General features: G+C 49.4%; 3 protein-coding genes across 3 annotated transcripts; 2 read left to right on the top strand and 1 right to left on the bottom strand.

Moving 5' to 3' along the window:
- The first annotated feature begins 244 nt into the window (after positions 1-244).
- On the top strand, positions 245-2,062 carry Otos (otospiralin). The gene is made up of 4 exons (XM_005082187.4): positions 245-579; positions 840-931; positions 1,067-1,093; positions 1,756-2,062. The coding sequence occupies exons 2-4, from the start codon at positions 877-879 to the stop codon at positions 1,938-1,940; spliced, it is 267 nt and encodes an 88-aa protein (XP_005082244.1). The 5' UTR covers positions 245-579; positions 840-876; the 3' UTR covers positions 1,941-2,062.
- Positions 2,063-4,407: 2,345 nt separating this feature from the next.
- Positions 4,408-8,775, top strand: Cops9 (COP9 signalosome subunit 9). Its single transcript, XM_005082188.3, has 3 exons — positions 4,408-4,562; positions 6,368-6,440; positions 8,530-8,775. The coding sequence occupies exons 1-3, from the start codon at positions 4,500-4,502 to the stop codon at positions 8,565-8,567; spliced, it is 174 nt and encodes a 57-aa protein (XP_005082245.1). The 5' UTR covers positions 4,408-4,499; the 3' UTR covers positions 8,568-8,775.
- Positions 8,776-19,952: 11,177 nt separating this feature from the next.
- LOC101831790 (olfactory receptor 12) lies at positions 19,953-20,924 on the bottom strand. The gene has a single exon (XM_005082189.2). It carries the CDS (start codon positions 20,922-20,924, stop codon positions 19,953-19,955), a length of 972 nt encoding a protein of 323 aa, XP_005082246.2.
- Positions 20,925-21,899: the final 975 nt, after the last annotated feature.

The raw sequence follows: 21,899 nt of genomic DNA on the forward strand, positions 1-21,899 counted from the left end.
CTATACTTACTTGGACATGTGGACACAGGCTCTAGCAAGGGACAATCACAGTAGCCTGAGTTAAAGGGCCCCCGTTAGCTGCTGATATCCCCTTGGCTGGGCCAGTGCCTTCCCCATTAGAGTCTTGGAGGAAAGCTCTGGTATGGGGAAGCGGTCCAGCTTGGTTTCACAATTTCCGTCCCTGGCTGTTCTGCCGATGTCCTGGGTGAGGGAGTGTTTACAGGATTACTGGGAAGGCTATGGGATCACAGGGGATCCATAGCACAGGCAGGGATCTCAGCAGCTCCCTGTCACATTTAGAGTAGGGAGGAGGGACATCAGATGTACCCATGCTGAACTCAGCTTTGAAAACGGATGGGTTTTCTCTGTGGTCCGATTCCCCCAGCTGCTCCCCAGCTCCTCCCTCCAGCCAGCGGGAAAACAGAGACTCACAGTTCTCTGCCTGGGGATGAAATATTCAGTTTGATGGCTCAGGCGGGTGACTTCCTTCCCTGTCCCCGACCCTCCTATAAAGAGGAGCCTGAGCATTGGCAGTGGTCCCACAAGGCTGCAGATCAGGCCGAATAGACCAACATCAAGGTACCTCTGGGAGGGTTTGGACTGCTCTCTCTACAGACAGGGTGAATCTGCTGTGTGTGTGGTAGGAATGGGGATTGGGGTGGGGGAGTCATCTCTTAAATAGTCAAAACTTTTAAGATCCCACCCCAGCATGGCTTAGGGAAGCAGAAACAGAAGTAGCTATGAAGATGCTAGTGCTCCCAAGGGAGGTTCACTTCGGGGTGGCAGGATGGGTTAGTCCTGGGGGCAGCAGCAGTGTCGCTGACTTCCTCTTGCTGCAGGTGGTCCCGAGTACATACTCCCTGCACCTCGGTGAGGATGTACCGTGTGCTGTGGTGTCTGGCCCTTGGCATCCTACTGGGGATTCCTGCAGGTGAGGGGCCCCTCTGGCACTGGCCGGCCACAGCTCTCCTGCCTCCCCCTGTGTCTCCTTCACACTGCCCTTGTCCTGGTTTGCAGTGGTTAATGGACAGTTACCCTAGGTGATGAGTCTCCTTTGCTTTTGCAGGAGCCAAACCGATGCCAGAGGAAGCAGGTAATTTTTTCAGTCTCTTTCCTTTCACTGGCATAAGTTACTGGTACACACGTGTGGGTGGGGAGCAGAGGTTGCCTTGCCCTGGCAGACACGGAACAGCGGGAGGCCTAGCTCTCCTGGGACTATGACAATGCAGGTGCTGTTGGCAGCAGGGAGCAGTGCATGCTGTGGGGCCCAGGGCAGCATCAGGTTGGCCTTGTGGTCTGCCACATGGGAGCTGTCAGGCAGTAAGAAGATGAATGAGTCCTCAGTGTCCCACCCTCAGCCTGGGCTTAGACCCTGGGGCCCCTCATGAGTCCCATCTCAGCCCAATCCCGCCAAGGTGGTCTGTCCGGTGCTCTAGAACTCCGGTGCTGTGTTCTTTGAAGCCTCATCCGGCATGCTGCCTGAGTCCCTCACCCATCACCCAGCTACCCTCCCTGCCCAGCATCTCCCCAAACAAGAACAAGTCCCCACTTTGTTCTTCTGTCCCCCACTTCTCCTCTGTCCAGGTACCCTAATGGGCAAAAGGTATAATCAGAATGCAGACCCCATTCCTACCTGGGAAGGTGTCATCACAGTGGCAGGCTCTGGGGAATACCACCCACTTGCCTTGGCTGTATAGGGGGTGTTCTGGCAGGGGTAATGGGACAGGCCCTGAGGTGGTTACCTGTATCTTCCAGACCCCTACACCCAGCCACCAGCCATGCCCTACTGGCCGTTCTCCACCTCTGACTTCTGGAACTACGTGCAATATTTCCAGACCCAGGGTGCCTACCCACAGATTGAGGACATGGCCAGAACCTTCTTTGCACACTTCCCTCTGGGAAGCACCCTGGGCTTCCATGTTCCCTACCAGGAGGACTGAGCAGTGTCCTCCAGTCTGCTGCCTGCCTGGCTGCACCGGCTGGGGCCTAAGGTGATCCAGAGACACGGTGATGGGCAAGGGATGGGACTTGCGCTCAATAAACTCCCCGTGAAGATGCATGACACCCTGTGGGTTTCTTTCAATGAGCTGATGTGTGCTATATCACTCTGTGAATTAACTGGGCTTCGTTCTGATGGCTACTGGGCATGCCTTTAATAAAAACATGCATGATTTCTACTCATAGGAGTGTCAATCAGGGCTTTAATAAAAACATGCATGATTTCTACTCATAGGAGTGTCAATCAGGGCTTTAATAAAAACATGCATGATTTCTACTCATAGGAGTGTCAATCAGGCCTTTAATAAAAACATGCATGATTTCTACTCATAGGAGTGTCAATCAGGGCTTTAATAAAAACATGCATGATTTCTACTCATAGGAGTGTCAATCAGGGCTTCCATCCTTAAGTAACACCTTGGTCATCCTATCCTCATAATGACCTGGGTATGTGCTACGGTGGCCCCAGATTGTAGGTAAGGAATCTGGAACAAACACACCAGTTCCGTCTGACTTGTTAAGGCCATGTGCCTAGCTGGGCAAGCCAGACAGCATCCCAGGCGGCTCCTTCCCTTGGCTGCCTATGAACAGCAATCACGTTAGGGCCAGGCATCCCTACTTAGTACACAGCATATCCCTGAGAGAAGCAGAAATCAAGAAGCCATATCCCTGTCTGAGAGGGAGAGTGGTAGCTCACACTTGGTCTTTGAGGGTAAGATTCCAGGCCGAGGCTGCTGGGGGAAGGGGATTTCACCCTGGGTAGTCCTGTGGGTGTGAGAGGATGTGTTGATAGGCCTCCCCGACACATACAAGTCATGCAAGCCACGACCACGCTGGCTGATGCCCCCCCCCCACTAGTTGGGAGAGAAATTGAATAGGAGGTTCCTCTTGGCTGCCACGCTGTCTCTGCTTCCTTGGCTAACCTTCACTTGGGCATCTCAGGACAACACTGACTTGGCATCTAAGGTTTTCCAATCATTTGCTTACTTCTCCCAGATCCTGCACAGTCTACTTAGGGGTGGGGGGCAGTGACTTCCCAGGCCGCAATTGCCATGATATCTGTGCTAAGTCTGTTTCCCTGGAGCTGGTGTCTCCCGTGATATACATTCTCACTCTAGCAGCCCGGATCCAAACCCCTTGACTTCTCGAAGTTGTTAAAGGAAAAACAGCACCATCACCAACAAAACCCCCACAAAAAAAAAAACCCAGTCCCTGAACACTATAAAATCAGAGTAAGGGGGATCATCCAAAGCCACATGACAGGTATAAGAGCCACAGACTAGAGCTGCAGGGAGAGACTTGGCTCAACAACATCGGGAAATAGCGCCTGACAGGCGAGGAGTGGGCTGGAGGTGGATAGGAAATGACTCAGGAGTAACTCAGGGGTTTCGCTGCAGGCAGGGTCACACGGAACTGTCTGGGGATAGTGAAGGGTGACACGGAGGGCAGGCAGGTATCAGTTGGTTCCAGGCTTCTTGCTACATTAACTTCACAGGGGTATTTGCTAAACCTGGATCTTACAAGGGAGTGCACAGAGGGTCCTAGAGGAACATCCAGGAGCCTCACTAGAATCTTCTAGACTGTCTGAGTATCTCAGGCTTTCTCTCCCAATGATCCCCCTCCAACCCTTTCTCACCTTTCTTTCGTTCTTTAAAAACCATGGCACCGTACAATATAGCACCCCAAAACGTACCCACCTCTCAGCCTCTCAGCGAACAGTCCAGTGATATAATGGACACCCCCGGGACACACACACACACACACACACACACACACACACACACACACACACACACACACGCCTCTAGAACTCTTCACTTTGCAGATCTGAAACTGTCCACTCAACACCTGCCACTCCCAAGTCATCACACTGCAGCATTTCTAGGGGTTTCACTGCCCTGGAGATCTCGCATGAGTGGGATCACAGCGTTTATTTGATTTCACTTCACAACATCCTCAAGGCTCATCTAAGCCCATGGGTTAGAAATCCCTTCTTAGGTAGGACTCCACAATATCCTACCACGTGGATAACGGCTGTTTTGGTGTTGTCTGCGGTCACGCATCCATGGGTACTGGGCTGCTTCCTCTTCTTGGCTGAGGAGATCCTGAGCGATTTCCGAGAGAATCCAGGCTGGGAATCTAGGTCACGGCCACTGTGCACAACTTTTGGATTTCTGCAAACCCTAGCAGCCTGGGGGTCCAATACCCACTCCTTCTCGCTACCCTGTTACTGCCCGCGGTTTCTGTATAGTAGCTATTCTGATGGTTTTGAACTGCATCCCCGCTGGAAAACAGTCTCCTTTCTCCACCGGCCACTCGTGCTCATGGGGTGTTGCAGGTCCTAAACTGGTAATCTGTTAGGCGGGAGAAAGCTCAGGTGCCCAGGAGCCGGGTCGGCGGGGCACCACCGAGGCGCGGTCCTCCGGCGTCTAGACCAGTTCGGAGACACGCCGGAAGTGGACGGGGCTGGCCGGAAGTGAGCGCAACGCCGCCGCTCGGAGATGAAGCCGGCCGTGGATGAGATGTTCCCCGAGGGAGCGGGTCCCTACGTGGACCTGGACGAGGTGGGGCTGCGGCAGTGCGGAGCGGGGCGTGGGGGCGGGAGCGCAACTCGCAGACACGCGCGGGAGCCCGCGCCCTGGGGGAGTCCAAGGCAGCTGGCGGCTGGGGAAGCGGGGGCTGGCGGTGACAGTCGCAGGGCCGGGGTCGGTGTTAGGTGGATTGCAGCGAGGAAGTAGGGTTTGCTCGTGGGCAGTTCTCTGACTGGGGCTCCTGATAAATCTCCCCAGGAGAGAAAGCCCGAGCGAGACCTAGGCCGCCAGCTCCAAGCGCCGGGGAAGGAAGGGCAAGGGGCGGTGTGTGGCTTTCGTGTGCTCTGCGCTGGGACTCGTGTGTAGACGCACGGAGGTTTGGAGCGGGCTTCTTTCTTCCTTTGGCCTCCGTCATGGCCACGGAGCGGTTTTACCTGGGACAGGGGCTCCAGTGGGGTGCTTGTGATCAGGAGTGTCAGTCAGCCCCTGTGTATCAGAGCCTCTTGCTCCCCGGCAAAGCTCAGCGAGTACAAGTGCAGCCCCTGCCCGTAGAGAGGTCAGGTATGGCCAGGAGAGGCCGACTGCAAAATCCTTAATAGCAAGGGCGTGTGTGTGTGTGTGTGTGTGTGTGTGTGTGTGTGTGTGTGTGCGCGCGCGCGCAAAATCCTTAATAGCAAGGGCGTGTGTGTGTGTGTGTGTGTGTGTGTGTGTGTGTGTGTGCGCGCGCGCGCAAAATCCTTAATAGCAAGGGCGTGTGTGTGTGTGTTGCCCTACAGAAGTATCCACGGGATTTTGGTTGGCTCAGTTGAGGCTCAAGAGAGGAGCCTTCCCTGAGCCAAGTGGTGAAGGGTGTGTCCTGTTTTCGTGTGGACATGGATGACAAGAGCCATGGGAGCAGAGGGCATGGAGGGGCGGGAACAGGCAGGGCCTCATCATGAAGCCTGCAGAATGAGTGGGCCCTGCGATCCAGTGCTGAGACAGTTGCGGTCAGCCCCGGCTCCTCAGTAGCGCCCCGGCAGTGTGCCAGCCTCACAGTAGGAAGACTGCCTGTGGAGGTGGGTCCCCACAGGAGGGTGTGGAGTTTGGGTTTGTAGGGAGGCAGTAGAGAAATGGAAACAGGAAGAATTAAGACTTGAAGAGGTTCTGAGTGAGGTGGGGGAGGGGGCTTGGTCAGGATTTCAGAGGCAGAATCTGTGTGACTTACTGTGGTGATGGGGTTGGGGAGGGAGCAGTTTCTAAAGGGAACAGAGGAGCCGCTTGAGAACCAGGAGGGGGTTGAGCAAGTGGCCTTGGGGCATTAGGGCCCAGGCAGGAAGGGGCCAGCTGTCCAGAGTGCTGCTGCCTGAAGTCTGTGCTCCCACCTTCTGGGTGACTAAATGGCACAGAGTCCCAGGAGCATAATCGTATCTCATAAACCAGGTGGCTGCCCTGGAAGGTCCTCCCAGAGCGGCACCCCAGACCTCGGGCTGGGGTGTCACTGTCCTATTGGGAACACTGCCTTCTCAGGGGAGGGCCAGAGTAGTTATTTGACTTGGTGCTGCGCTTCTGTATCCTGTGGCATGGTGCGGAAGGGACTGAAGACTCCAGCAAGAGCGCTACTCACTGCAGTGCCAAGGAAGACTCAAGGGACACGGGACCTCGAGAGACCTTTAAAATAATTTGCTCAGCTTCCCCATTCACACTGCCCCCTTTGTCTGGAAAATTCTGGCTCTAGCTTGAGCATTCTTCCTGTCACTCACTGTTCCGTTCCAGGGAGCAGGGATGGGTATGGTAATGAACCTACCACCTGCTTTTAGAAAACAAACACGCAATGAATGTCCTTACCTTTCATTCTCCAGGCCGGAGGGAGCACCGGGCTCTTGATGGACTTGGCAGCCAATGAAAAGGCAGTTCATGCGGACTTTTTTAATGGTGAGTGTGGCAGGATTGGGTGCCAGGCTTAACCTGAGTTTCCTCTGCAGTGGGCAGCTTTGTGTCATGGATAATTTGGATCATGGAGCAGTGTAGCCCAGATCTTATTTCTTCTCAGTACTGTGCCAAGCGTGTGGAGTTGCCTGGCTGTTAGCTCTGGCTGTCAGCCCTGGGAAACCATGAAAGAAGTCCCTCCCCAGCTCACTGCCCAAGGTTGACTTTGAGCACTGGTATGATAACATATGCAAATGGACACAGTGATTATAGCCTGTATCCCAGACCTGGGCATAGGGACCTGCATGGCTCTGTCTCCCTCTACTGCCTCCTATTGGTGGCTTGTTTCCTGTTCTTTCCCAAGTCACACCTGTTTGCCCACCTGGAGTCTCGTGTCCTATGCTGCCTATGCAGAGAAACAGCTGGGCTCTGCTTGAGCTTGCCCTGTGTCTGAAGTCATGGCTCAGAGCTTTCTTGGTTACAATATTTTACCAAGCAAATAGTGAGAGCCGACTGTATGTGACAGGGCATGTTTGGTACCTCTTGTTCCTCTGATTTCTGAAGGCCTCATTCCTGCTGGTTAACCCTCACATAGGATTCACATGGCAACTGGGAATTCAGGATACGTTTCCTCCTGGGAGGGTAGTAGAATTTCTCCCCTTTCGTCCCACCTTAGCTCTGCGGTGCATGGTCCTCCAAGAACCAGACTCACCGTGCCGTGTTCTTTTCTAGCTTCCTTGGGTCCCCTGGAGTCCTGGGCCCAGATGGGTTGGGGGCTCATTGGCATGTGACTGCTGCTTGAGTGGGGACGCCATCTGTCGCATGGTGCTTTCCTCCCTGGGGACACGGCTTCTCCTCCACTGGTGTCAGAAGTGGGGAGAGGTGCGACACATAACACTGGAGACTTGGAAGACATTTCTCTAAATTCTGTTGGGAGCCGATGGTGCAGGGCTAAGACTGTTTCCCTGCGGCACTTTGGGAGGCTCCCGACTGCAGGGTGTACCGCACTGTAGGGCTCATTCTGTTGAAGTAGGACTCCTTCAGAGTCCCGCTCATCTGTGTCAGCTCATGGTACTTGAGGGACCATCTGTGCACTGTGTTCACGGCATGTGACTGTGTAGGCAGCAAGTGGCCTGGCCTGCACTGTCAGGGAGCTAACATGGACAGTAGATTCCCAGTGAGCCATGCCGGACAGGGACGGAATATGAAGGGTCCCTGTCTGCTCCTGCCTCCTCGCTGCCTGGGTTGGAAAGTGGGTGCTGTTCTACAGTTTGTGCCAAGCCCCATTTATTGTGGGAGGCCTGTGAGACTTCCCAAACAGACTGGCGTTAGAGCTGCTGTCTAGTAGACAGTGGGTCCTACCAGTGAATCTGATGCTCTCTTTTCCCTTACTGCGGTTTATAAGCAGTGAAGGGTCGGTACAGGCTGCAGACAGGCGGATGAGGGCCCTAACAAGCTGGGCAGGGTTGTGTGTAGAGCACTGTCACAGGTTTTTCCAGGTGACAGCAATGATGTCAGGACAGTAATCACCTCAAGAAACAGTAGCTCATGCCAGGTCAGGAGGTGGGGAGTGGAGCAGTCCTTCCCGGCCGGAGCTGCGCTGTGGACATTGCCTTTGCCCCCAACGGTCTAGTGTGGGAACACAGGAGGCTTCCTTCCTGTCAGCTTTGGCCACTCAGGAGATGAACTCTGCACACTTGCACTTTCCTGGTGCAGGGATGGCACTGCTGTCATCACACAGGTGACCCTGATGTCCTCACACAGGTGACACTGATGTCATCACACAGGTGACACTGATGTCATCACACAGGTGACACTGATGTCCTCATGCTCAGTATGGTCGCCAAGTTTTAAAATTGCTGTGCATGTGTCCACAGCACCCCTGTGTGATTTTTAAAGTGCCTTGTAAATTAACTTGTGATTAAGAATACACTGTAGACCGTACTATCCCGAGGTCCGTCTGCTCCCCTGGCTGGATATGGTTGAGAGCCTGCACTGGGGAGTCTTACTGTCTACCACTGTTGTCAAGTTCATCTTGAAGCATTTTCCCCACTTGCTCATCCTGTACCTGTTGGTGTTATTTTTTATTTCACAGATTTTGAAGATCTCTTTGATGATGATGATGTCCAGTGAGGCCATCCAGTTATACATGCTCCACATTTGTGACGTGTCTCGAATTTCTCAGGACAGAAGCAGATGATCGTAGAGACCTTGAAGAGATCACTGGAAGTCAGGACCTGGTCAGCCACAGGAGGGGGACTGTCTGGACCAACTGGGTGCTGCTGTCTCTGAGAATGCTAGCCCCTTGTCCGTGTTTAAATTAAAAGACAGTACCAAAACATGCAGGGTAGTTTTAATTCCTGTCTTTTGTGTGAATGTTGCAATCTCCCCCTCCCCCGTGTGACACGTGTCTGCCCTCATAGCAAGTACAGCATGCCGCTTTCCACTGCAGCGAGTGGGGATGTACTGTCTGTCAGCGTGGGCTGTGCAGGCGTGTGCGTGATTTGGAGGCCTGATGAAGGTGCCCGTGCACGGTGGAGACCCTCTGCACCACGTTTGTCTGCACCCTCCTTTTTAGGGCTCCTCCCAAAGGAGGTTGCAGTCTGTGGGACAGTTGTAAAAGACCTGTTAGCCAACGCCACAAACGGTTGAGACAAGTGAGGTCACTGTTTTGTATTGGTCTCACAGTGAAGGCTTGAGTCCTTTACCCAGTTACATGTTTACCTCATTCAGAACAGGAGTCGCCAATCCCTATTGTCCTTACTGGTGGACAGGATGCTGGTGTCTGAGGTGTCTTCTGGGTTGAGACCCCCAGTCTTCAGCAGGCAGGAAAGAGGTGAAGGAGAGAGCTGTGCAGTAACTACTCAGTGTGCAGAGAGCCTCGTAAAAGACACGACGTGGCCCAGAGACTAGTGCAGTTGGAGCTGCCTCAGGGCAGTGATCTGCACGTGTGAGCCTGTTTCCCTTCACAGCAGACTCCGGCTCCTTCCGTGCTGAGGAGAGGAGGGCGCGCCCTCCCCTCTGACCAGTCAGGGTCAACTCCAAGTGAAAGGAACTTGAGCGTCTGTGCTGCTGCTGGCGTCTGCTCTTTTCAGTGACACACTTTCAGGAAGGCTGTGCCACAGGGGGACACTTGGGGGCATTTTACCTGGCCTCACACAGTCTCACAGCTAGCCAACAGCAGGCATGCCTCTGCTATGGGAGACGAAAGTACAAACATTCCATGAGAGGTGAGACCTTTTCTTACCCAGGGCAGGGGAGCAGCAGGTGACCCCACTCAGTGGCAGCCATGATTTCTTTGGGGAGTGTTTGCTGCTAACAGAGTTTTGTGGTCCTTGCCAGCCCCTGCCTGAGGTGAGGGTGCTAGAGAAGTCCTGGGTGGGTCACGTGGCCTTGACCGTGGTGCAGAAGAAAACTCGTTTGGTGTCACAGTCTGTCTGTGCCACAGGTAAGGGCTTCCCTGCCTGCAGCTTTGACGTGGGTTGGGTAAAGCACCCATCTCCCTGTGGACTTTGCACCAGGATCAGCACCGTCCGTGTGAGTGGGAAGACTAATGCGTTACCAGCATGTGGGAAAGTGCACGGGAGAGCAGACCAACCTCAGAGCTTGTTTTCATTTATTTGGCCGTTTCGTTTTTGAGACAGGATTCATTAAATGTGCCTGGTTGTCCTGGAACTTGCTGTGTAGACCAGACTGGTCTCAGACTCACAGCGATAGCATCCTGAGTACTGGACTAAAGATATGTGCTACCATGTACAGCAAGCATCCAAGTTTGTGACAAAGGAAAGCTGAGCCTGTTGCTCTGCTAACATAAGCCGTGTTTTTAGAAGAAGGCCCTTCCTGGATTTAGAAATTCCTGCTGTGATTACTGCTGGGAACCTAGAAGAGGTGCTGAGAAAAGTCTCAAAGGCCTTTTGTCCCTCCAGAGCCCAAGGCTGGGCCTTCAGGAACTGTATTGTCCTTTATCCACCATGACCTACAGGACACAGGTGGGGGTGTCAGCCAAGGTCAATGGAGCCACACCCCTCTCCAGGGAGCAGGATCAGGACCATGAGGCACCACGGGCCCTGTGTCCTCTAAGTGTCCATCCCTGCATCAGCTAGTGCAGGTTTGGGGCAACCCTGAATTGTCCCAGCTACACCGCAGGTTCTGAATAATGGTTCCCTGATGAACAGAATACAGTTGTAACACCTGTTAGGTGCCTTGAGGAGTCAGTGTTGTGTGTGGTCGGGTGGTTGTCGCCTCAAGGGCAGCAGCCGGGAAGTCTAGCGACAGTGACTGTATTTGAGGGAGGACCTTGCCCCCTTTCCCCAGCATCAGGCCAACCATCCGACATATGGTAGGGTCTCAGCAAATGTCTGCTAAATGTAACCACACAACAGTGTGCCTGATGTGCATGGGATTTACAAACCACGTCCTAGGTCCTAAGGAGGAAAGAGATGCCAAGCCTTGTCCCAGCAAGAGCAGATTCCATCTGTGGTGCCTCTTAAGTCACCTCCCAGAGGCTCTGCCTCCTAACACTTCTGGGGTGGGGTCTCGGCGTCAGTGGGGTGGAGATGGAGCACCGTAGCAGACAGTTGACCTTGGAATTGGAGACTGTGCAAGCATGGACAGCCTGACACCAGCCTAAAGGGGACAAGGAACCTACACACACCTGCAGTGTGCTGCCTGGTCCAGGACATGTGAGAGGTGCTGGTTAGCAGGGTCCTGAAGCTCAGTGCCTGTGTCCAAGCCCATCACTGTCCCTGCGATCTGAAGCTGGCCTGTCCCCCTGAGCTAAGGTAACAATACCATTTTCCCTGTGGCTACAGAGTTGGCGATAACTCGGGTAACATTCAGCAGCATCCTGCACATGGCAGCCAAGCACTGTGTAATAGCTGCTGCCAGCACATTTATGTTTATGAGTACAAGAACTCCATGCTTACCCTTGGCTTCCCTGTAAACTCCTGAACCCTGAGAAATCCCTGTCCTTTCATGGGACACTGACTTGCCATTTGACCCAGGTTGTCCAGGGTTCTGAGGTGCCAGACCCCATACTGTGTTTTCTCTCCTCAGGCCAGATGGTGGTTGGTTTGGAAGTCACTCTGGAAGCAGGTCACAGAACCAACAGATAATATTCTTTAGAAAAGTAGACTTAAAGCGGCACAGAAAACAATAAAAAGGTGTTTGCAGAACAGCCTGTTCATATGGCAAATACTCAAAAACGGCTGGTAAGGTGTAAATGTTCTGAGAAGATGAAACACCATCCATTGTTGTTGTTAGGGAGGGGATGAAGTTATGAATCTTCACGCAGCATCTGCACGTAGGAAGCTCAGGGAGAAATGGACAGCAATGCTATAATGGCAAGACACTAGTTTCCTTACCACAATGGCCAGGTTATCTGGATAAAACAACAAGGAAAGCCAACCTAGACCGGATATACCCGAGAGGCATGCGCGGAGCATCTCACACAGCAGCAGCGTGGACACATCCTTCCCCCATGCTGAGAGAAGTGTCTTCTGCAGGTCTGTGTGGAAGCTTTGCGCAACAGTGATGGGCACCAAAGGCGTGGTGCCACTGACACAGCGTTGCAGGAAAGGGACATTTCTTCCAGAGTTTCACGTAACAAAGTGAACCAAAATGAATGCTCAGCTGCTGGATAAGTGACATGTGGCCACCCTGCACCCACTGAACAGTGAGCTAGACCGCTCACTGTATCACAGAGGGGACTCCTTGGGCCTAGGGTGGCAAAGGGGGGATACAGAGGGAGATGCATTACGTGACATTTTTACTTGTTTACATGTACTAAAGTGTACACTGCATAAAGGTATATGCTTCTTGGGTGAGCATATATAAGGTATACATGTACACAAAATTCATTACTTGTACAGCCCATGTTAGTCTATGGGCTGTGATCACAAACACACATGCGCTTATATGTGTAAATGCACACTAATGTGTTATTGAAGTTTTTTCTCTTTTGGGGGCCCGCTGTCCAGCTCCCAAATGAATCACTCACTGAGGCTTGTTCTTAGTTACGAATGCCCAGCCTTAGCTTGGCTTGTTTCTTGCCAGCTTTTCTTAAATTAACCCATCTACCTTTTCCCTCTGGGATTTTATCTTTCTTACTTCTGTATACCTTTCTTCTTACTCCGTGGCTGCTTGGGTGGCCCCTGATGTCCTCCTCTCCTGTGTTGTCTTGCTCCTCTCTCCTTGTCCTCCTGCTGCTCCCCGTCCTCTGCTCTCCTGTTTATACTGCCTGGCAGCCCCTCCCATCCTTGCTCCTGCCCCTCTAGTGCCCGTTCAGCTCTTTATTAGGACCACCATGTGTCTTAGACAGGCACAGTAACACCGCTTCACAGAGTTAAACAAATGCAGCACAAACAAAGTCACACGCCACACAAATGTTCCTAAAAGGTCATGCTTTCAGCCCCGAGGAACCACGCACAAACCCAATGTCAGGCATAAGAGCTTGAGCTCAGGGAGCAGGGGCAGGGGCTCCCACCTGGATGGCACAGGTGGCCCCATGCAATCAGAAGATGCCTTAGGAGAAGATGCTTAGTCCGGAGGGAGGAGGAGGACAGAAAGCCAAGGTGAGTGGCCACCTGGGGTGGGCCGGGCAGTTCTAGGTAGCACCCAGGCTGGGCCTATGTTTTCTTTGGTTCCATTGATAGCTAGAACAGAAGGGAAGGCTGACCATCGGGGGCGAGCTCTAGTATGTGCTGTGGCTCAGCACTCAGCGGGACTTGAAGAGGTACATTGGACAGGCACATTTTGTCTGCAGGTGCGCAAACCCTCTGTCCTAGCCAGTTTTGTCTGGATGATCTGGCCATTGCTCTGGAAGGGACCTGCAGAAGGAGGAGGTGCTCTGGAAAGCGGTGCACTGGACTCCTGTGCCCAGTGTTGTCTGCTCTGCTCACACTGTGGCAGTACAGAAACGACTTTCTGAACTGCAGGTCTGCACGTTGGGGCTTTCTGTATGGAGGACCAGGGATATTTGTTCTGGTCAGCAGTCTCTGGCTGGGTGTTTTGTTTTGCTTAGATTTGCTTTTGTCTATTTTAACTTCAAATTTTATTTTGCTGAGACTTAATTTATACTGTTATTTGGGAAGCTCAACCTTGTGTCCCCAACTGTGCCGAGTGCAGTGGCATAAATGTTGGAATAGCCTGTAAGAACTCTCGCTGAGGTAGGAAAACCACAAGACTCACCATGAAAGTAACATTTGGGGCAATTATAGACTTATTTATTTATTTATTTAACATCTTACTGATGAGCATGGCTCCAAAAGATGTCATTCGTTGCAAGTCAGAGTGGAGTCTAGCATTTGTCCTCAGAACACTCCAAGGAAGGGCACGATGGACTCCCTTTGCAAATGGGCACCCAGCCTCGTGCTGAAGTGAGCAGTAGGATAGACTGTCTTTGGCTGCAACGTCTGTCTCCATAAAAGACTAAGGGTCTGCTCTCAGTCAGTGACCTGAGGCAGGGCATCTGCCTCCCCTACCTGTGCTCTCTTGTCTTCACTAAAATGACTGCAATACCGACTTCAAGTCACTGACAATGTCTGCTCAGCTCTATCCTCTCGAGGAAATGGGCAAGCGAAGACTCCAAAGAGGTGTTCACAGTTCATATATCTGACATGCTTTGTCAAGAACAGTGTGCCTGTGTCAGAAACTATAAATCAAGAGTAAGCATGTGCCAGCTAATGAAAAAGTGGCAAAAGATGTTTTGTATATAACTCATTTATATTTATAACTCCATATACACGTCCAGAGAGCTTCTGCATGATGCCCAGACCCATCAGCACCAGCCAAATGCAAAATAAATTGACAGTGAGGGTCTAGTCCACATTGATTTCAACAACCTAAGTATAAAGGTAAAAAGATGGCACCAAATATAATGATGGAGTCGCCCTTGAACTTCCACAGCTGGTAGGAGTTTCATTGCCTATGATCAAATTGAGACGTTTCAGTTGCTTATATAATCTACAGACCACTTTCCCGTATTTTCCTAAGAGAAATGAGGAATGTTCGTGCACTACAGAGATTTCCCCAGGGTGTTCCACAGGATAAACGTGGAGCCCTGAAGAAACCAGGGCCGGGTTAGGTGTCTTCTGATGAAGATGTTAAAGAAAGTCAACAGCCTTTAAATAGAGGTGCTTGACCTGAACATTCCCTTGGAGGTATTATCTCCAGCCCTTTCCTTTCATAGATCATAAAAGTTAATCGGAAGTGGATCATTGATGTGAAGCTACATTACTAAAACAAAACAAGCAAAAAACAACCAATGGAAAACAAACAAAAAATAAAGCTTCATGGCTGTCTTAGCAGTGGACAAGATTTCAGGACTGAAAATAAAAAAAAACAAAAACAAAAACAAAAACAAAACAAAAACAAACAAACAAAAAAACCCTGGTTACTTCAATCTAAAAGTTAACCCTCTTCAAAGAACACACATGTTTGGCACAAGGCTGTGCCCTGTGCTGGAGTCCCTATGTAATGAGCCTCAGCTGAGCTTGGTAGTGAATGAGCCCAGACCTTACATAGCTTGTAGCCTGGTAGCAGCCCGTCACAGGTGACCAGCCATGCCATGTTTGGATGGGGGTGTCCGTCGGACAGCAGGTGGGTCCTCCAACTTCTCCTGCTCTCTGACAATTGGAGCTCTTGAGCCTGTTCTGGCTTTGAGGGTGTCCCCTGTGCAAATGCTCAGTTAACCTCAGCTCAATAGAAGATTTTCTAATTTAGGAAAGTATAAAAGCAAAAAATATTTTCACTACTCTATAATATCTCAGTAAGAAAATAAACACCTCCATCCCATAGGCTCAGTACCAAATATATATATATATTACACAGGATAGCCAAAATTTTAAGTGTGGCAGTTATAAATGTCAGGTTACCCCCACCCAGCCAGGAATAGGATTTATCAGGTTATTATAAAGCCAGATATGCCCTTCAATAGGGAGAACTTTTACTCTTAGACATTTATTGAGGAAAAGTGGAAATACTGTCACAAAAGGCTTATGCATAATACTCACTATTTCATTAGTGTTCAAAACTGAGAAGATGCCCACCACAGATAAGAGAATTCACAGAATGACACAAGTACTTGGAACAATACACTCTGGAATGACCAATGTGCTTTGGAAGGAATTTATAAGCTTCTATAATGAGATGAGAATAAAAGCACAGCTTTCTAGAAACTTTGGGGGCACAGAATAGGCAGCAATAAGAAGAAAGTTCATAGCATGAGTGTTTACATTAAAACAAATTAGAGAGATCTCAAATAATTAACCCAAGGACAAGCCAAACCCCAAAGCCGTAAATGACAAGAAATAATGATGACCAGAGAAGAAAGAAGCCTAGAAGAAATGAGGAAAAGAAGAACACACTCCAACATCAGAAAGGTCACCTATGACAATGCCATAGCAAACAGTTTACTAAATGGAGGAAACCCAAAAGCCCATTCTCCTTTTATTAAACACCACTTGAAATCTTAGCCAGAGCAATAAGACAAGAGAAAGGAAGAAACAAAAAGGATACAAATAGGAAAAGAAGTCAAATTATCCCTATTTGCAGAAGACAAGCTCCTATAGATAAAAGACTCTAAAGGGTCCAGAAGAAAATTCTTAAAACTTTCAGCAAAACAGCAAATATAAAGTCAACATAAAATAATCAATAGCTTTTCTACATAACAGTAAAACAATCTTATTTAAAAAAATAAAGGAAAGCCTATACATGGCAGCTTAAAAAATCACCAAAGCTAACTAAAGAGGTGAAAAATCTCTATAATGAAAACTTTAAAACACCAAAGAAAAGAATTGAGGAAGACTCTGGGAGATCGAAATCCTTGCATGTTCACAACTTGTCAGAATTAAAGATATAAAAATGACCATGTTAATGAAAGCTACACAATCCTCATGAAATTCCAATGATGTTCTTCTCAGAACTAGAAAAAGGACATAAAATTTGGATGGAAGCCAAAAGACCTTGACTTGTGGAAGCCACCATAAACTGAGAGCAATTCTGGGGTCGCCACAGTTACTGATCTCAAAGTATACAACAAGCCACAGTGACGAGCCCAGTGTGGCGCTGGCACAAAAGCAGACAGATAAACCAATGGAACAGAATAAACACAGGGTTAATAAACCAATGGAACAGAACAAACACAGGGTTAATAAACCAATGGAACAGAATAAACACAGGGCCAGACGTCAACCCGGTCAGCTGCCTTCCACCCAATCTCAAAAGACAAAGATACCTACACATGCTATTTGTCAGAAGACAAAGATACCTACACATGATATTTGTCAAAAGGCAGTCTCTTCAACAAATTGTACCAGGAAAGCAGGACGCTCCACATAAACCAACAAAATCTCTCATATCGTACCCAACTCAAATTCAAAATTAATCAAAAACTTTAATATAGGAAACTTCAAAATGGCTAGAGAAAAGTCTGGGGAGACACTTCAAGATGTAGGCATAGGTAAGGACAACTTTTACAAAGAATTCCAGCAACACAGGAAATAACCCCAGGGATGGACAAGTGGGATTTGATGAACTTCAACAGCCTCTGCACAGCAAGCAATGAGCAGACCGAAGAGATGGCCTCAAGAAGCGGGGAAGAATCTGTGGCAACTGCACACCCCACAGAGGGTTGATATCTAGAATCTACAAAGAGATCCAAAATCCATCTAGTCAGCAAACACACAAAAATGGAGCAGACAGTTCTCACAGGAAAAGACTCAACTGGCCAATGAATATTAGGAAAAGCAGTCAACTCCTTTAGCCAGCAAGGAAAGGAAATTAAAACTATGTTGAGATTTCATCTCACCCCGCAGAATGACTGTAATCAAGAAAACAGAGGTAGGGGAGGGGGAAGGAATGAGAGGAGAGGAGGGAGGGGAAACTGCAGTCGGGATGTAAACTAAATGAAACCCTTGAATAATAGACGAAGAAGAACAAATTCTGGGAGGCTGGTGGGGGAGGGGAGGGGAACACTTGCACGCCGTGGGTAGAATATAAATGGGTGCAGCCGTTATAGGATGCATGGGGCTTCCTGGAAACTAAACAGAAACGCTACACAGCCAGGTAGATCCCTCTTGGGTAAATAAGCATGGGCTCCAAGTCAGTATACAGTGAGGTACCTGCGCATCTGTGTTTACTGCTGAGCTGTTCACAGTAACCAAGGTATGAAAACAGTCTGGATGTCCATCAAGAGACGAATGAATGAAAAAAACTGGGAACATGCACAATGGAATTTTATTCATCTGTAAAGAAAAATAAAGTTATGACATTTGTAGAAAACTTCATGGAACTGAATATCATTCTGTTAAGTGGTATAAGCCAAGCTTGGCTATTACAGTTTTCCTCTGGTGTGCAGAATACATAATGCATACATTCGTATATACATACATATATAGATGTGTGTATATATACACACATACACACGATTACATACATGTGCATGAAAGGGGGCCTTTCAGGGTGGAGAGGGGAACATGTGTAGGTGATAGGATGTATATTGGGAAAGCATAATGGGGACTAAGGATGAAAGGGACCAGCTTGGGGGACTGGGGTGGCATGGGAGAATTGAGTGTGATGATGTGTATGTATGTGTGTGTGTGTGTGTGTGTGTGTGTGTGTGTGTGTGTGTAGATATTATATATAGGTCACCTTTCTATTTTCATATGTACATAATATATAATATATATGAATATATGTGTAAGAAAATATCACAATGAAATCCTTTTCTTTGTATACTAATTACAATTTAAAAGACATAAAGCTAAACAAGAATCATCTTCAAAACTGAGAAGTGGAAGCAAACTAAATGTTCATGGCAGTTGGATGAACAAATAAAATTATGTTAACACCATATCAGATGCTCTCCAGAGCTTATAAATGTCCAGGGTCAACTTTACAATTATGCTTTATGCATAGACCGATTTCTACAACTGATAGACTTAGCCTTCTACTATAAAGCAGGCACTGTATTACAGTCAGATAGTTTTGCTCAACTGCAACCTTGTAAGGTAGCTCACCAATAACTTTGCCAAGTTAGAAATGTTAAATGCATTTTTAATTTATGACATGAAAAGCTTGGGATGGTTTAGTAAGGATGCAAACTTTTGTTAAACTGGGTGGGGGGCTCTGTGATGGAATCAACATAATATAATCTTTTACAGAAAAAGCAATCTGATGTTACAGTCCATTACATGCATACTTAGGAGAGTATTATTGAGAAACAAAAGCCAGTCACAGAGGAAGAACTGCACGCTTCTATTCACAGCCAGCTGCGTGACACGAAGTGTGCAAAATGAGTGTGTGTGTTGGACTCAGGGAGGGAGTTCACCTTGCGGGGCAATGTCAGGAAGTAGTGTGAGCACACCGGAAGATCTGAGCCCACACTTCCTTTTGACCTGGTTGTACTGACCTTGCTGAGCTATTACAGATATGTTCCGAGTGTTTTTTTATATACTGCAAGTCTCTATATTTGTATATATCACTATATATACATATACACTGTTTAAAGTGCATTTGTATGTGAAGTGGATGTCTACACTTCCTCACACAAGTCTTCTAAGAAGCTGGGAGCCCTATCTGTAGATTGATCTCTGAGAGCCAAGGGGGAGCAGGAGCCTGGGGAAGGATGTAGCTTAAGAGGAACCACCCCCAATCCCGCAGATTCCAGCTAGAATCCTTTAAAATTTTAAAATTACTTTTAATTATGTGCACATATGTGTGTGCATGGGTGTGTGTACGTGAGTGCAGGTGCCCAAGGAGGCCAGAGGTCAGACACCCAGGAGTTAGAGTTTCAGACTCAACATCCATGTCACACTCATAGGTGCTGGGAACTGAACGCAGGTCCTCTGAAAGAGCAGCAAGTGCTCTTAACCATTATCTCTCCAGACCTTTCTTAAAAGTGGTGTCATTTGTTAGGTATGAGACAGCCCTAGCTGATCTAATCCTTCTTGACCCCCGCCTAGCTAGCCAGAACGACTTGGCCATTGACTAAGCTATTGTTTGGAAAGATCTCCTGGCAGTATTGTGTTAGATGGGCTGAAAAGCAGCAGATGAGGAGAAGCAGTTCAAGTTACCTGTCATAAATGACCAGTGGAACAGGCATGTGTTGGAAGCTTAATTGGGTAGTAAACATTTTGTTTACTGCCAAACTTAATCAAGATAAAAATGTACAACTTCTCCTATGGAAGAAGCCAGGACATGACCCAGAGAAGCTGAGAAGCAGTGTAGAAGATCCAACCCTGCTTTGACTTGGGAATGGTTGAAGTTCTCGCTAGGTCTTCTTGTGAATGGAAACCTCAATCCTTTCAACCTCTAGTGTTCTGCATGCAGAGTAAACTGCTCAGTCTTGTAGCTTACAGTAGGTCAATGCTGTGTCCATGAAATAGTTTAAAAGAAGACCAAAGTCAATGGTAAATAGATTTCACATATATTCTTTTCCATTTTGGAGACAGGAAGGGGGTGATTTTCACTGCTCAATGATCCTCATAGAACCCTTCCCTCCAGCCCCAGGACAGCCCCTCACTGCCCACCTTCCCTCACGAGGCTGTGTCTCTGTCCCAGTCGCCACAGAGCGTCCTTCACATCCTTGTTGCGCAGACTGTAGATGAGGGGGTTGAGCATGGGGATGACCAGGGTGTAGAAGACGGAGACCACCTTGCCCTGTTCCATGGACGTCACAGCTCCTGGCTGTGCATACATGACAAAAAGAGTCCCATAAAACATGGACACAGCTGTCAAGTGAGAGCCACAGGTGGAGAAGACCTTGTGTCTCCCAGATCCTGAGTGCATCCTGAGGATGGTCACGGTGATGTAGCCATAGGAAACCAGCACAGCTAAGCTGGTACTCACGATGATGAACCCACAGAGACCGAAGAGAAAGAGCTCATTGAGAGCTGTGCTGGCACAGGCCAGCTGGAGCAGCGGGGGCACGTCACAGTAGAAGTGGTCAATACGGTTGGAGCTGCAGAAGGGCATCTGGAATGTGAGGCTGGTCTGCACAATGGAGTTGAGGCAGCCTCCACAGTAGGTACCCAGAACCAAGAGGGCACGGGTCATGGGGCACATGGTCACAGGGTACCTCAGGGGACTGCAGATGGCCATGAAGCGGTCATAAGCCATCACTGCTAAGAGGAAAGCCTCAGTAGTAGCCAACAAGGAGAAAAAGAAGAACTGTGTGGCACATCCTGCAAAGCTGATGACTTTGGATGAGGAAAGGAAGTTGGCCAGGGCTTTAGGGGCAATGACAGAGGAATAGCAGAGGTCAACAAAGGACAGGTTCTTGAGGAAGAAGTACATGGGGGAGTGCAGGCGGGCATCCAGGGTGATGACCACGATCATGGTGAGGTTGCCCAGGACAGTCACTACATACAGGGCAAGGAAGGCAGCAAAGAGCAGGGCCTGGGTCTCTGCACCTCTCCCAAATCCCACCAGCACAAACCCCTGCAAGGACACTGCTGAGGGACTTCCATTCCTGTGGATGGGTGTGGCCATGGGTGGGGCCAGATGCAGAGAGGTAGATGGAGGCAGTGAGAGGGAACAGAACTCACCAGTGCCCTTGGATGTTCCACAAGCTGCAGGAAACCTGAAAGTCCACTGTGCAAAAGTTCACTAGCTGCTCTGATCTCCAACCAGATGGGCTGGTGTGGCCTGATGTCGCATCTGCTGCGCGGCCTGTGTCCGAGAACACGTGCGGAGGGTGTCGGGGATTGACAACACAGAGACTTGTTCAATGATGTAAAGAAAACTTTAAGCAGGCCCCAAAAAGGTTCAAGAAAACTTCCTAAAAAAGGCTCCCACCAGAGAAGCTTCTGCTCTCTCCCCTCTACCCTGGCTGGTTCTCCTCTGACCCCAGAAACCGATCTGGGCGTGGCAGAAGAGGCGGTTAGTCTCTGGACAAGGTCGAGCTCAGGGTGGTTTCTGCGGGCAGGCCTTTTCCAGGAACTTAATGCCCCCAGGCATTGTATTGTTTTTAGTAAACATGTTTTTAGTAAACATTGTCTTACAGCTGCCTACTCCCAGGCAGAAGGGGAAGTGGGTCTCTGCTCAAGGTCTGGTGTTCCCACAATTCACCCCTTTTTATTTTTAAATGAGGCACTCCTGGCTTAGGTCAAGTAGGGTCACCCTCCCTTTCCCGTCCTTGGGGGACCTTGAACCCCTGTCTTAGGCGGGAGGGGTCTTCCCCACAAGTTGCCCGTCGTCGGAGACACCCCAACTTTAAATCATCTGTAACCAACCTTCATGGCTATCGGGATTGCCATGGGCTAGGCTAAGCAATACTTGGTTACGGATCTCTTGCCTCTGGAACAAGGCACGTTTGAGCCCGGCATAAAGCCAGAATGCCTACCGCCATTGCCACCATTTCCAGGACCCCCATTGACATAGCGCCTCTCCATCACCGTACCCATCACCAGATCTGGGCCATAACATTCTACCAGCCTTCGTCTGTTACAAGGGTAACATGTACGT

This window comes from Mesocricetus auratus, unplaced genomic scaffold (assembly GCF_017639785.1).
Source record: "Mesocricetus auratus isolate SY011 unplaced genomic scaffold, BCM_Maur_2.0 Super-Scaffold_100010, whole genome shotgun sequence".
Taxonomy (NCBI): domain Eukaryota; kingdom Metazoa; phylum Chordata; class Mammalia; order Rodentia; family Cricetidae; genus Mesocricetus; species Mesocricetus auratus.